The sequence below is a fragment of the Pararge aegeria genome, chromosome 13 (assembly GCF_905163445.1).
Source record: "Pararge aegeria chromosome 13, ilParAegt1.1, whole genome shotgun sequence".
Lineage (NCBI taxonomy): Eukaryota > Metazoa > Arthropoda > Insecta > Lepidoptera > Nymphalidae > Pararge > Pararge aegeria.
The window spans coordinates 4661784-4677303 of record NC_053192.1 but is presented as its reverse complement, the minus strand read 5'-3'; the positions used below and the strand labels follow the sequence as shown (position 1 = coordinate 4677303).

The 15520-nt window shown below is 31.8% G+C and overlaps 1 protein-coding gene across 4 annotated transcripts in view; it reads right to left on the bottom strand.

The window, feature by feature from the left end:
• Positions 1-1774: 1774 nt before the first annotated feature.
• Positions 1775-15520, bottom strand: part of LOC120628528 (G-protein coupled receptor Mth2-like) — a 52674-nt gene continuing 38928 nt past the window's right edge. For 2 of the 4 annotated variants that reach the window (XM_039896912.1, XM_039896913.1), the window contains exons 4-8: positions 9274-9352; positions 7997-8175; positions 7265-7433; positions 5943-6128; positions 1775-2280 (exon numbers count right to left, since the gene is read on the bottom strand). In XM_039896912.1, coding sequence (XP_039752846.1) covers positions 2166-2280; positions 5943-6128; positions 7265-7433; positions 7997-8175; positions 9274-9352 — 728 coding nt within the window. In that variant the 3' untranslated portion in view covers positions 1775-2165. Of the gene's footprint in view, positions 2281-4416; positions 4619-5942; positions 6129-7264; positions 7434-7996; positions 8176-9273; positions 9353-15520 lie in introns of those variants that run through there. The other 2 variants (XM_039896910.1, XM_039896911.1) reach the window with 1 other exon arrangement.

Here is a 15520-nt window from a genome sequence, read left to right as displayed (position 1 = left end):
TAACCTATGTTAAAATTGTGATATGTGTACTGATGTATCGATATATATCTTATCTTAAAACGTCTTAAGTTTAAGTGTCCGAACGCTTAATTAGACTTTCAATAGGTTATGTAGTGTGTTAGCTTTTTTTTTATACTGCACTACTCTAATGTATTACGTATAAAAGGAATAGTCTGCCTGACACTAAAACTTCTGCAATTGTTCGCAAACAACATCAGGTAGAAAAAAACGTTCCATGTATGACTGTGTATTGCTTACATTTTCCATAAAGTACCTTTACATTTATTAATATTGTTAAATTGTACGTGCTTGAATTGTGATTTAATTATTGATTTTAAATTGTGTCTATACAAATTTAATGTTTGTAACTTAACAAAACCATTCGAATTTAAATGTTTTTTTTTCAATACAGAATAAAAATCTTGACGAGCTCAGAGTATACATAACAGTAATGACTTATTTATAATAAAAAAAATGTAATTACATCTAATTAAAAGCAAAAGAATCCTGTGCAATTAATTCACACACGACAGAAGTGAAACTTCTGAAAAGTAGCCTAAGATAGATTAGGATGGATCTAGAGTATTACTATACTACATTTATCCTAATACTCCTGGTATTAGGATAAATGTAAGATTTATTATTTTTTTACCAAACTTCATAATTATTAAAAAATTTAATGTAAAATATTATATTCAATGTAAAAATTAATAAAAAGTTATTAATATTTTTTCCTAGAGCGAGCTGTTACCTTGGCCAACGAATTAGTTTGGCCATCCAAAGGGGCAATGCTGCCAGCATCTTAGGAACTGTGCCCCGCTGCGGTGGTTTCGCGGACGTTTTAGATTTTATTTAGTTTTAAATAGTTTATTTTAGGTTATATTTATATTTTAAAGAAACAATATTACTATATTTAATTTATTTGTTCTTAGTTTTATAATTAATTAATTTTATATTCAATAGGAAACAGAATGTGTGATGTAACCTAGGAGTATCTCATTCTCTGCCATACATTAAAGTATTTATTTCTTTATCGTGACTTATTTTCGTTTCATCGAGTTTCAAATTGCGATTCTAAAGAAGTTTCACTCCTATCATAAAATATATGCAGTACCTTACTAAAAAAAAAGGACTTTTTGACTAGTTGAGAAATATAATCTGTTTATTTTTCTTTTTAAAATGGATTATTCACTATACTACTAGTATAAACACTCACCTAAATGATTAACTTATTCGTAATTAGAGGAAAAAGTTATCTTCAAAATGGCGGTTCAAGCCCATTACTTCAAGAGTTCAATTCCAAAATGTACTTTGTTATTCAGTATTCTACATTTTAATATTGTTGTTGATTTTTCCTGTTTGGCAAAAAACGGTTCCTCCAACTTGTTTGTGTTCATTAATTGAAAAGAAAGAATAGTAGTATTTCAATTTATATTCTGTTTTTAAATTTTCAGTTTTTATTCCTGATTGTGCTAGTTTTGACTAGGCATAATTTTGTCAAAAGATTAAGCACATTTTGGAAATAATAGTAATGGTACAACATAACACTATTACTAAATTTGTTTTTTTTTTTTTGCCTTTTATGAGAATGTTATGATTTATCATTTATCTTTCATATTGTTACTGCAGACCATGCACATATCAAAGAAAAGAACTCTTCAATTTTGAGATAATATTAAGAGGAATATTCTAAAACGCTAAGAAAACCACATTTCATAAAAAAATATCTACCTATTGAACATCATAGCATTATGCATTTTATTATGTTTTATAAAATTTCTGTATTTTTGATTTAGCTATAAGTTATTACGAGTTTAATATTAATGTTTCGGTATGCACCATATTTTTAATAATAGGAATGCACCAGAATTAAATAACTCTAATTAATTATTTCTTAGTAACAGTTTTATGTTTTATTTACATCGTTATATGTAAAAGTGATGAATGTGGAAAATTTGCGCGACTAGCGTTGAACGCTATTAGCTGCATAATAAATATAAAGAGCTCTTATAAAATTCGTATGCTATCCAACCACTGTACAACTTTAATGGTGCTTGCACTCTATTGTCGACATTACAGGCTTGTTACGGGTTCTATTACATAGATTTACATGGTTATCTATAATTTAATTGGTTGCAATATATTATTTTATCAAAGACTTGTTTTTACTTATAGTCAGTTCTAGAAGTTAGACCGATTTCGTCCCTTGTTGTGGAGCAGAATGTGCGCGTAGAAGTTTGACTCTTTGACATGTTTGAGTCGCCTCGGACTTGATTGTATCTGCGAAACAAAATTAAAATATTTTACATACTCAATAAAACGGTGAACGGTATCCATTTCAATATCCATGTTTAATCTATAACTATCATTTAACATTACTAAAAACGATAATTAATTTGAGTAACTAAAAGCTACTGAAGTTTTATTACACTGAGAGATGTCATGCAATCATGCCAAATAAACATTTGTAAATATTATACCGAACCATATAATAAAACTAATGGCATTTCCTCTAATGCTTATAATTGAGACCAAGCAAATGGCCCATCTATCACCTTATAGGTGATAAATAATAATAAATAAATAAATAAATATACTACGACAATACAAATATAATATAATACATCGCCACCTAGCCCCAAAGTAAGCGTAGTTTGTGTTATGGGTACTAAACATTACTGATGAATATTTTTATATTTTATATATATATAGAAAATACATATAAACACCCAGACACTGAAAAACACTTCTGCTCATCACACAAACATTTTCCAGTTGTTGGAATCGAACCCACGGATAGATATCGGGCTTCGCAGGGCGTGCAAGGAATATGTCTTGCAACGTGCCGCCCTGTGTGTATCAACCTGAGGGGTAGGTGTAAAGCCTCATATGCCTATTATTACACTGTCAATCATGCCTTTTAGACCGGATCACAGCAACGCAACAATGATGCTTGGCGGTAGAAATAAACATGAATGTGTAGTAGGTATTCCCCGAATGAGCTCTGTGAGGAAACACTATACTCATAGTAATCTAATAAAAAAACTAGGTACTTCGAAAAGTTTTAAAAATTCTATTAAAGGCTCACGCTCATTAGACTTTGCTGAACCACACTGCACCGCATTATAAAACTCTTTTCTTAGTATTTCTTACGAATGTGATCATCGCCATCATCTCACTACCGTGTAATTCTTATGTACGTCAATCAATCAAAAGTGCCACCTATGGGCCTTGAATAAAGATATTTTTGACTTTGACTTTGACTTTGAAGTATATATTATGGCATATCCATTGCTCGTCTTAATGCGCGCGAGCTTCAATATTTAAAAAGCCCGTTGTATTAGTTATTTTAATACTTATTGATTAAACTTTAAAATTTACAGTTCTTTTAACCAAATAAAAATATTTCAATAAATTAAACCGATACCTAGATAAAAGAGCTTTTGTCAAGTCTTTGGTATGAGTTTAATTTCAACCAGGAAGGTACCTCTTCAATAGGTAGTTAAGCAATTCAAAGAATCTCCCATGTTAATTTGCGAGATATACGTGCTGTGTTAATGATTAAAGCCCAAGTGCTTAGAGAAGAAACTGTGCCGATTATAAATCTAAACTACAATTTAGATGCTAATTAAAAACTAGATTTAACAGGATTGGTTAAGATTGTACAACCTCCATAAGATAACATAAAAAAGGCAATACTATTTGTAAAATTATTATTGATGTTAATGCAGGAAACTCCTGAAACAAAAGCAATACTGGCAAATATTGCGCTGGGATTAGCATTAAAAGTCGACGCTATTAATGAAAAATACGATTAGTAGCCCTCTAACACCTGTGCAAAGTACAGAATCTTATACCTCAGTCTTAAAAATCGAGAGACGATTTACATCCAAATTTATTTTAAATTCAATTCATTTAAGACTTTATTTGCTCAGTGTTTTTCTTATCTCCAAACAGGGACTTGGAGAATTACAATTTCATTTAATTATTATCATTATTAATCTTCTTTTTCAACTCAACTGTAGGTTTTCTTATAATTTTTCTTTTCTTTATATTTTTATTACATTTTGTTTACCATCATCATTATATTTTTCAAATACAAAATGTTAATGTTCTTACAAGTCGGATACATCTACAAGAATTTCTTCCAACATCTTGATTAGTATTAAATTTTTACAGTGGTTATTGGATTTAATGTCATCGATCATGTTCTTTGATATGTCTTTATAAAGGTTTTTAATTTTTGCACTATTGGATCAGTGCTTCTCATAAATTCCTCCTTGATACGACACCAAGCGATGTAGACACAATAAATGTCTCGTTCACGTTCTTTACAATCTATTCTAAGATATAAACGTTCTTTATATATTTGTTTAAAATATAAAGAACGTTTCCAACATTGGTTTCATTAAACTTCTTCGTTTGAAAATTATATATATTTTACAAATTTGTAGTATTAACGTCTTTGTTACTATCTGAATCGGGGCAGCAGGTCCTTATAGTGTCTAAACTGTCTCTTTGCTTGTATTCTCTAAGGTTCTTGTGTAGTTGGATTCTAGGTGATACGTGCATCATGCTTCCCATTGATCCTTTCCGCCTTTCAATACTCTCTTTGATCCTAAACGAAATCAAAATTAATCTTATACCATTCTCTACATGTTCTTCATTTCCACAAATATATTAGGGCGCCATTTATAATGACATTTAACAGAATTTAATAGCATGTTCTTATATTGACAAATGAACCGTTGATAGAGAGTGAAATAAATGGACGTTCCCAATACATGAAAAGACAAAACTATCAACTAATGGCAAAATAGCATCTTCGAAATATGTAAATATTGAGCAATCGGAATAAAATAGGACTTTTTTTTGTCAAACTTCGTATGTAAGGCCAGCAACTGCATCGTCATTCTATTATTGAAAAGTCTAGCAGTAAAAATATGTTAATATTTTGTTCTTAGGTATGCTGTGTTTATTTCCGTCAGTAAACCATCCACAAAAATGTCAGGTTAAATTTTCGAATCAACTTTCTGCACACACATTCTAAATAAATTAATTAAAAATACATATCGTCTTCCGTAAACTATTGCGCGTATTGTAATAAGGTAGTATTAAATGGCTTTCATCTAGAATCTTAACCTTTTAAAATTAACTCATTTTAGTTCAGACTGGCAAAAATAAATTGCATTCGATTTTAACCATATCAGAAACATTGCCATAAAATAACGAAACAGTCTTAAAGCCTAGTAAATTTATAAATTCTGCCTTTTTTTGAATAAGTAGTGGAAGATACTTTCCTGATAGTTAAGGCCTTAAATTAAATTCATTATAATTCTAGATCATCGGACATTAAATTGACATTATAATCTAATATATCACTTAAGCTGAATCTAAATACATATTTTTTTAAAGTACAAATCTATGCCTTTCAATGGGCTAAAACATTGTTCTGTATGTTTGTAAAATTTATAATTTCACAGGTTTTTTTGAAATAAATGATTATGATTAAGATTATCAAGATTGTTCTCATAACCAAAAGTTTTAATACAAATAAATTTTGTAGTATTTTTCAGATTCATCAGGTTCTGTTCTTTCGTGCAAATTTTGTTTTCTTAATTTTGTTTCTTTCTGTCATTAACATACAAAATTTTCATAAAAATCACAATTTCGTATTTTGAACAATAAATAATTATTGACTCTGAACATCTAGCAAGATTTTTGGTTTATCTTAGCGTAGCGTAAAGTTCACTGAGTTCTGGAGGTCAGAACCTTATATAATATCTTCGAAATTAACAATAAGCTTTAATTTAATACCAAATTCGATATATTTGACACCTTTTATGAAGATGTATTGTGTATTTTGAATCGCTCTACATCTAGACTGTTACAATCATAACTTATCCATGGTCGAGTAAAAAAAAATACAAAACAAACCTAACCTTTTCTTCATCAATCTGAATATCTTCCGCTTGCAGACGAATATTATGAAAATGATGAGCCCGGTGAGCACGTTGTATGCATCGGTAAAACACCAAAATTTATTAGCCTCGGGGTAGAATGTGCTAATCACTTCCAGCAGCCAGTTGATGCCCATCACAAGGAACAGCTTCACGTAAAGTAGGAGCCTGGAATAAAACACAAAACTGTGCGGACATTGATTATGGTTATGTTAAATGAATGGTAAGTGTTAGGTTATGTGAAATGTGATGGTAAATATATCTCAGACTGAACATAAGACCGATGTCTCCATCTTGTACAGACTAAAAATGAAAATGTGGCTACACAACATTTGTCTGCGTAGGTCGACTACTTCGGTCACATTGCTTGGTAAAATGCCAGCAGCATAGAAAAGCTGACCAGATAAGAGAGGGAGTCGATGCACCCATCTGTAGTGCTATAAATATGGTCAGCAAGAGACAGACCTAGCAAAAATAGTGAAGGGGGTTTTATCGCATAGCAACGATCCTCAAAATAGCAAGAAGAATGCGAAAAGAGAATGGTAAATGTTGATAAATGATAATTCTTGGATAGAACGATAAAAGTAGAAAATCTTATTCGGAGTTTATTTGAATGATCCAATCCGCGGAGCAAAATACCTATCTTTAATAAAAAAAAACACAATAACACAAGTTACTTCGAAAATAATTCAAGTGGTTTACTGGGATTTTTTACATATCTTCTGTATTAATTCTCAAATGTAATAGACGGCATATATATAAAGAGGCCTTAGTGCCGTGCCTTAGTGTGCTTGTTTGGATTATCGATGATGACGATGATGATAATATATAGAAGAAAAATATGTATATTATACTTACTGGTTGATATATATTGATATCTAAATCTACGTCATTAAAAAATCTCATGTTTGTACGAATTTTAACTTCGTTGGCGTTTTAACATCGAGCTGACAAAGTATTCGAATTTTTAAAGTTAGCCAAATTAAAATCTTACAATATTCTCATAGTATCGCCAATGATATTTGTATTATATAAAATATATATAATATCATCGAGATCTGGCCGCATATATTATGTCATATTGGTAAAATTCAACCATAAGCGATTCTCATAACATACTAAAAGAAGTATACTTAACATAAAAAAAAATATCCTGAAAACTACTGCTTATTTAAAATTTCGATTAAGATGAAAATATTGGTTACATCTTGGTAGATTAACTTATTTTGTTATTGATGAGATCACAGAAAGCCAGATAAAAGAAATATTGGAAAGATCACTAATAGCTATTAATACAGTTTTACCTTTGCCTTTCGCTATTTTGTCGGTCGTGAGTGGCACTCTCCCGGGACTTCAGAACTGAGGTCTGTCTCTTAATCTGAGTAATCTTAACCGCGGTCAGGATGAAAAATAGAAGGTTCGCGAACCACAATAGGATTATCGGTGCGTAAAGGTACAACAATCTGCTTCTACCTGAAAGTTGAAATGAACTTTAATGGTCCTACCTAATATTATGCTTGCTATAGTGTGTTTGTTTTGTTTGTTTATCCTTCCCTCACGCCAGGACTTAGCAACTAATAGAGTAGTAGATAAGAGTACCTACCTAACATTGGCTGTTTTTGGCAAATACTATGGGAAACGTTTGGTTTCCTGGAAAAACTAATAAATCTTTTTTTTTTTGTGGTGAAGTTCTCACGGATAGCAGCGCTCCACGGGGAGGCACAGTGTTTATGTCGGGCTCGTACCGGCTAAACCCCAACGGTTCCAACAAGTCGCCTGGTGGCGGGGCCACGGAAACGCTTTCGCACACAAGCACGACCAAGAAAAAAAACTAAAAAACCTAACCCAACCTTCGTCCGAGTTTTAAGGGCATAACATAGCTGTTTTATGGAAGTGGAATAAAGAAAAACTATCAGTATCACCCTAATGAAACGTGAACAGGGAATATTGAGAGTGCCAAATATTTTTGAAAAAATTACACACAAAGCAGCTTTTCTTCTTTATAAGATATAAAATAGATATAAAAGTCTGCTTACCAGACAAAAAGCATCCTTGTCGTCTTATCATTGGCAGGAACGGGTTTGGTGGTAATCCGGAAAATTCCAGAGAAACCATTATGGCAGTCAAAAGGGTCGGTATTCCAAACGCATAGAGTGCGTACGCGCAGAACTTTGCTCGCAGGGACAACTTCTCAATGGTCATACCACGTTTCCCACTGAAACAGATTATTTAAAACTATTTTTCCCATCATTATCAGCCCAGTAAAGATTTTTCTTTCTTTGCTAAGAATGAGCAGTGTTATAGCCGTAGTATCGATGGTGGAGTGCAGATGGGAAAACTTCTGACCCCTTAAAGAATATCATAAAGAACTCTCAGGCATGCAGGTTTCCTCAGCATATTTTCTTTTACCACTGTAGCAAGTAATATTTAATCGCTAATTCCGACAAGTTAAATGTGCGAGCCGGGAATCGAACTCGGCCCACCCAATAACAAGCTAATGTCTCAACCAATAATCTATTCTTATATATTATCTCTAAGACCTTTAGGAGATTAGCAAAAATAATGATATGTAAGAAAGAACGCAGAGCAAAACAAATAATAATGCGAGAGGGCGATGTGACGCGGTGAGTCGGGTATAGTTATAATGCGAATAATAATTGACTTACTTAGGTTGTACGTGGATAAACTCTTTCGGACCCGTTATTAGTTAATATAATTAATATATGGTGGAGTATAATATAGTGGCGTCAAAAGAAAGCAAACATTGATCGTTAGTACCGATGTTATGCGATTTTTGTAGTTCCGAGTTATAATTTTTTGAAAGTTCTTATGATGATGTAGGTATATCATCTCTGTTAACTATTTTTGCTGCAGTACGAAATTTTTAGAGCAAATTTAACTACAAACAAATAGGAATAATTAAATCATAGTAGGTAATTTACCTAAGCTACAGTTCAATACTACTACTTCATAACAATCATTTAAAAAAAGGAACAGCTAAGTAAATCCACAAAAAACAACGAATCTGGCAACATACATTGCATACAATAGGTTTTTTTTCATCATCATCATATCAACCGATAGACGTCCACTGCTGGACATAGGTCTTTTGTAGGGAGTTCCAAATTCCACGGTTCTGTGCCGCTTGGATCCAGCGGCTACCTGCGACGCGCTTAATGTCGTCTGTCCACCTCGTTTGAGGTCGACCAACGCTGCGCTTACCAGTCACAATAGGTCTTTAGGTACTAAGAAGAGATTTGTATTCTTTGGTGCTACCTACGAGTTTTCAAAATGTACAAAATATATGATTCACCTGAAAGTCCACCAAATGTCGAAGCACATGACATTCAACCAGAAGAAGGCGGATTGCAGACTGAAGTAGATGACAATAGCTGAAATAAGAAAAAATACCATTCAAGCATAATTCCGGAAACTTATACATATACATTGTAATACCTATCCCTATCCCTATCCCTTCCCTACTAATATTATAAATGTCAATGTAAGTTTGTTTGTTACGCTTTTACGCAAAAACTACTTAACCGATCCTGATGGAACTTTGTACACATATTGTTAGAAGTGTTAGAAGTAAGATAAGATACTTTTTATGCTGACATTAAGCTCGGTTCCTTTGGGAGAGGGGATGAAAGTTTTTGACGCTTTTACACCATAACCCCGACAAATTATAACCGATTTAAATAATAATTTTTGTACTATAGAGGTTAAAATATGTGTTTAATTTTGCCCAAACTGTGGTTGGAGATAGAGAACAGAACTCTTCAGCGGACAGCAGCAAACCCCTCATTTAGGCTTAGCGATACTGAATACTTTTTTTTTTTAGAACTGCAACTAAATTTAATGCCATATTAAAAAACAAAATCAAACGCAGACGAAGTCGCGGGCAACAGCTAGTTATTATATAAATATACACACTAAATTCTCAACACCAGATTTTATACACACAAAATTGGTTTAGTTTATTCTACATCTTAATAAAAAAGTTTTATTTACTGGAGATATAGAAATAATAACCTGTCATCATTCGTATACACATACGTATATATATCTGATTCCTGTCGTTTATCGAACAACAAATTGACCGTTGGATTCAAAACAAAAACTTATTGAGCTTAAAATCGATTACAACTTTTATAATACATAACTGAAAGTTATAGGTGGTTTAGAAATAGCATAACTTTTTTAGCTATGAGTTTGAGTATATACTTTACCATTCTAAAAATTACTATTGATCTGCTCGTCGTATACTATCGTGAAGAATATTGAAAAGTTTGCTTTAAGCATTAAAACATAAAGCTCACATTCCACTACCTTAATTTAAGCCGATTTGAAAGACAATAAAATAGTACAGATTATATTACGAATACAAAATGATATATATATATATATATATATATATTTTATTTTTTTTCTTCTCGCCTGTCATTGATTACATTGTTCCTCTTTCAAGTTTTCTATTATTACTTTCACCAAGGGTAGTCTGTAAGAGATTGCTTTTGCAATAAGACCGCCTTTGCACACAAATGTATTTAACTTTTTTTTTTTTTTTTTTTCAATTGTTTTTAATTTTACTTTTTTTTTTTCTTGTATTGTTTCTAAGTTTGTGCAATAAAGTATTCTAAATAAATAAAAAAATATGTTTTTCTTTAAAATGTCTAATTAAATATCGATTAGAGTTAATTAATTATTTTGGAAGCATCTAAGATAAGACTTACCTTTAGCTTAGTGAGTGGTATTTAGTAAGTATAGGTTATTAAGTAAACTAAGTTTAACAACCGTGTGACAAAACAACACAAAAGAATCAGTATTTCTGTAATTATCACACGGTATCACGTGACTGAGTCACGTTGGGTCTTGGAAAAGACAAAGGAAAATAAGGTATTATTAGTCTAAGAGACCCGTTGGATAATCCAATACTACTATACTTCCACGGATTTGTGTCTCTTTCTGAGAGGAGACAGGCAGGGTGATTACGTATCTCGCGACAGCAATGCGACAGGCGTAAATCTTGCAATCACTGCTGTCAAACGTCACTTTTCCATACAATAAATAAACAAAAGTGACGTTTGACAGCAGTGATTGCAAGATTTACGCCTGTCCCATTGCTGTCGCGAGATACGTAATCACCCTGACGTGCCCTGTAGTAAGTAATGGATGATGATGACGATGTTATTGAAAATGAATGAATTATTTTAGGAACGAACCTCTCGAATACAATATAAAGGTCTGAGTTGGTAAAATATAATCACATATAATATTTCTTACCTGTCTTATAATAAAACGTTTTTGTTACTTTTTAGTTTAAAGTTTATTTTAAATTTTTAAGCAATAAATAAAAACAGACTTACATATGAAAAATATGTTTTTAATTTATTTTTTTAAATTTCGTTTATCACCTTTTTTTATTTAAAATTGTAAAAATGTCCTCCTTTTATTATAAGACAAAGAAATAGAGTTATATTAAGAATTATATACTTAGATCCGCTTAAACTTTATTTTTTTAGTACCTATTGGTTGTAGTATAGCAGTACGAGACGTTACGTTTTAAAGAGACCGTTTGATAAACCACTGCAACAACAACTAAGTATTATTACATAAATTTATCAATAAATATTTCAATTAACAGGTAATAAATATTATACAACATCTTAGAGGTAATCTTCATAAATTGCCTGATTATAACAGGTTTATTTTGCCGAAAACACATAAAGTGTGTAAAAAAAGGAATGAATAAATACATATTACCTATTACCTTTTTTGCAATGAGTAAAAGACAAAAAGCATATATTTTAAGGAAATTTAAAAGAGATTTTTAGCCAACAGTTCAAAACAACTGTTTGCTAAAGAGTGTATCTACTGTGTTATTTTTAATGTAATTTCTTTTTATAGCAGAAGAAAACTTTAATTATTTAAAAGAAAACGTTTGAACTTTTTTCTACTTATACTACAATATAAAATCATTAATTCGTAGTAGCTTTTTTCGTTGAAGTCATATATAATATTATTATTGCGAACTCGCCATTAAAAAAATCAAGTTCTAAAAGGATGGCTGATGATAAAATGTTTGCCAAAAATATAATTTGAACACTAAAAAAAATAATTAACAATAAAAAAAAGAATTAGTAAAAATGTTTATAACTATTTACTGTATAATCCTTATCGAATTTTTAAATATTTGCTACGCGTTGGGAATTCTATAGTTAAAATCTATATTTAAAATAATAGACTACGATTCAAAGAATTTCAAGGTAGACCTACATCAATGAATTTTATTTTTATCTTTATTTTCGAATGCTTCTGATATTTTCTACATATTACTACTTATAATGTACAAGGTTACAATAAAAATGCCACTAAACTGACCTTGGTTTTGTTGATGTTTATGGCGGCCTCTTTGGACTGTGATCTCACTTGATAGTTAAATATGTTAACCTAGTATGCTATGCCTAGGTGTCATTCACCCATATCCCCTTTTTATAATATAACACGGCTCGGGTCTTATATTGGAATGAGAAGGGCTTATGACTAAGTACCCAATGCTGGCCAAGTGCTGATTGGAAAACTTCACACGCCTCTGAGTCCGCCTTCAACGTTAAGGAGAACACCGCTAAGCAAATGATATTTTTGAAAATTCAAAATTAATTTAGTCTCGTCAAATTCAATTGCTTGATATTTAAAAAAAATATATAAGTCATTATTATCTAGATACCAACTTATGTTATTGTGAGGGTTAAAATTCAGAATGGCTTTCCAGATCATAGTTGTCATAATATCATAATCACTCTCCATTAAGCCTAATTAACTTTGGTTTAAAACCATAGGTAAGAAACGAATAAATTTCGATTATTCCAAAATATAGTAATTTCAAACGTAAACGTCATACGTTCATACGTCAAAATACACCATAGTCAAAACATCAGATATTATTATCTCAAAATATTCGAAATCACCGGTTTTCACCTCAAGCAAGCCAAATCATATCCATCAGTCAAGTGTTGTCTATGAACAGGTTGATCACAAACAATACTGCTTAATAATAAGAATGCGGAATTGTTTCTGTTTGTTTATTTATTTGTTTGTTTGTCACCTAAGTTTGGCAAAACCACAACACCAATCTGTTGAGAGATGGAGGCTATAGCTAGTGCAAAATTAACAAATAATAATATATTGTTTGTCAGTCTGTGCGAATCAATCTTTCAATGGATTGTCGGAAACAGGTGATTTCGAATGTTTTGAGCATTTAATATCCGATGTTTTGACTACGGTGACGGATACGTTAAAAATTACTATTTTTTAAAACATCGCAATTTATTAGGTTTTATACTGGTTATGTTTAAAACCATAAATATAATAGTAAAAACCTAATAAATATCTAAAACAGGTTTAGTAGTAATTTTAAATGGCAATCGATGGTTCTGATAAATTGAATGACTTCTTTTACTTATCTGCAGGACACTTAGGTTAGGTTAGCCAGCCTAGGCCAATTGCCACCATATTGGAAAATCCATGTTGACAACCAATTTAGGTCAAGTTTATTGCTCTCATCGCAGCTAATATTAAAAACTAGTTGGAGCCCTCGTTCTTCGATCGCGTTTATTACTATGTACCATCATCATCATCATCACATCAACCGATAGACGTCCACTGCTGGACATAGGTCTTTTGTAGGGAGTTCCAAGTTCCACGATTCTGAGCCGCTTGGATCCAACGGCTACCTGCGACGCGCTTAATGTCGTCTGTCCACCTCGTTGGGGGTCGACCAACGCTATTACTATGTACAAATAATAAAATTTGAGTGTCTGTTTGTTACATTGATATAACCGTTTTAACTACATGTGTAGAATATGAATATATATACCCAGAGGCGTGCATAGCCCTTGGACCCAGGGTATGCACAAGGTGTTTAGCGCAACATTTAAGTTAAAAACTTTATTCTTCCTATCTGAAGGCCCTGTATGACCCTAAGGGTAGGGTATACACCAAAATATCGTTTTGTACAATTTGTTTCTGTCTGTCGAAGCTATCGTGATATTAAAACAATTAAGGATACTTATACCGAAATTCCAGAACTTCTATCTTAGAAAAGTTTTATTTAAAAACTAAATCCCATTTTTTTTTACAAGAATACACAACTTAAAAACCTGATTTGATAACAAAAACAAACGCGGGCAAAGTCGTGGGCAACAGCTAGTTTTTAATAAATCCCGTGAGCACAGTTTGTTCTCCGACTTAACAGCCTATGTTAATTTTCTTCCTTGCAACTAACTCTATGCGAAATATCAAGTTGATTGGTTGCTAAGTTATGGCGCGAAGGAAGGACAAATAAACAAACATACTTCCGCAATTATAAAATTAGTAGATTTAGTAGGTATAACTACCTACTAATCATACTAAAATTGATATTGATAAAGAAACCGTGTACACGACTAATATTGCAGCATCAAAAACCATTCCAACAAACCATTTGACGGCCGATTGGCGCAGTGGGTAGCGACCATGCTTTCTGAGTCCAAGGCCGTGGGTTCGATTCCCACAACTGGAAAATGTTTGTGTGATGAACATGAAAGTTTTTCAGTGTCTGGGTGTTTATCTGTATATTATAAGTATTTATGTACATTATTCATAAAAAAATATTCATCAGTCATCTTAGTACCCATAACACAAGCTACGTTTACTTTGGGGCTAGATTGCGATGTGTGTATGGTCGTAGTATATTTATTTTATTTATTTATTTATTCCACTTTAGTAGTGTTGCTCAAACAGGCAGTTAGACCCTTCATTTATTTTAGCAGTTGACAGTAATTATTCTACCTATACTTCCTAAACGTTTAACATAAAATGGGATAATTTGAAAAGTTCGTGAGCTAGCAACATTCCGCGGATGTAAAGAGAGACGTAACACTGTTTTTGGACACAATGCACTGCTTGCAATAATTGCTGAATGCGGGTTCTGTCTGTTCTTAATTCTATGTAAGAATATACTATATTAATTAATATTGATAAAGTTTAGCACGTAGGTTAGTAAAATATAGTTATAATGTGTGTGTCTACGCTAGTGCAAAAGGAAAATTCCTGTAATACTAGACGTAAGTTGAAAAATAAATAAATATATAAATAAAATACTAAACAATATATATGGTAATACTGTGGTTTGGAATCCTAATACTTATTGTGGCTTGAAAATTTTTGTGTACAAAATTCCATCATGAATATTCAAAAGAACTTAATAAAGAAAAAAAACTTAATCGAGCACCAGTAAAGGTTGTATGAAAACAAGTTTATAATCCGAACAAGAAGTAAACTTTGAGAGTATGCTGTGTTTAGGTATTAATAAGAAACGAGAAGTGATTTTCAATAAATTGGGATCAAAACTGTGGCTAAAGCAATATAATTTTTTGGATTGACTTTATTTACCGAATCTACAATAAAAATTACACTTGTGTGTAAGTATATTATAATTTCTTCAATCGTCATACTCCACACCAAACAGATCTAAGGCAGTATACAGACACACGTTTGGCTCCGACACCGGAGCATCAAAA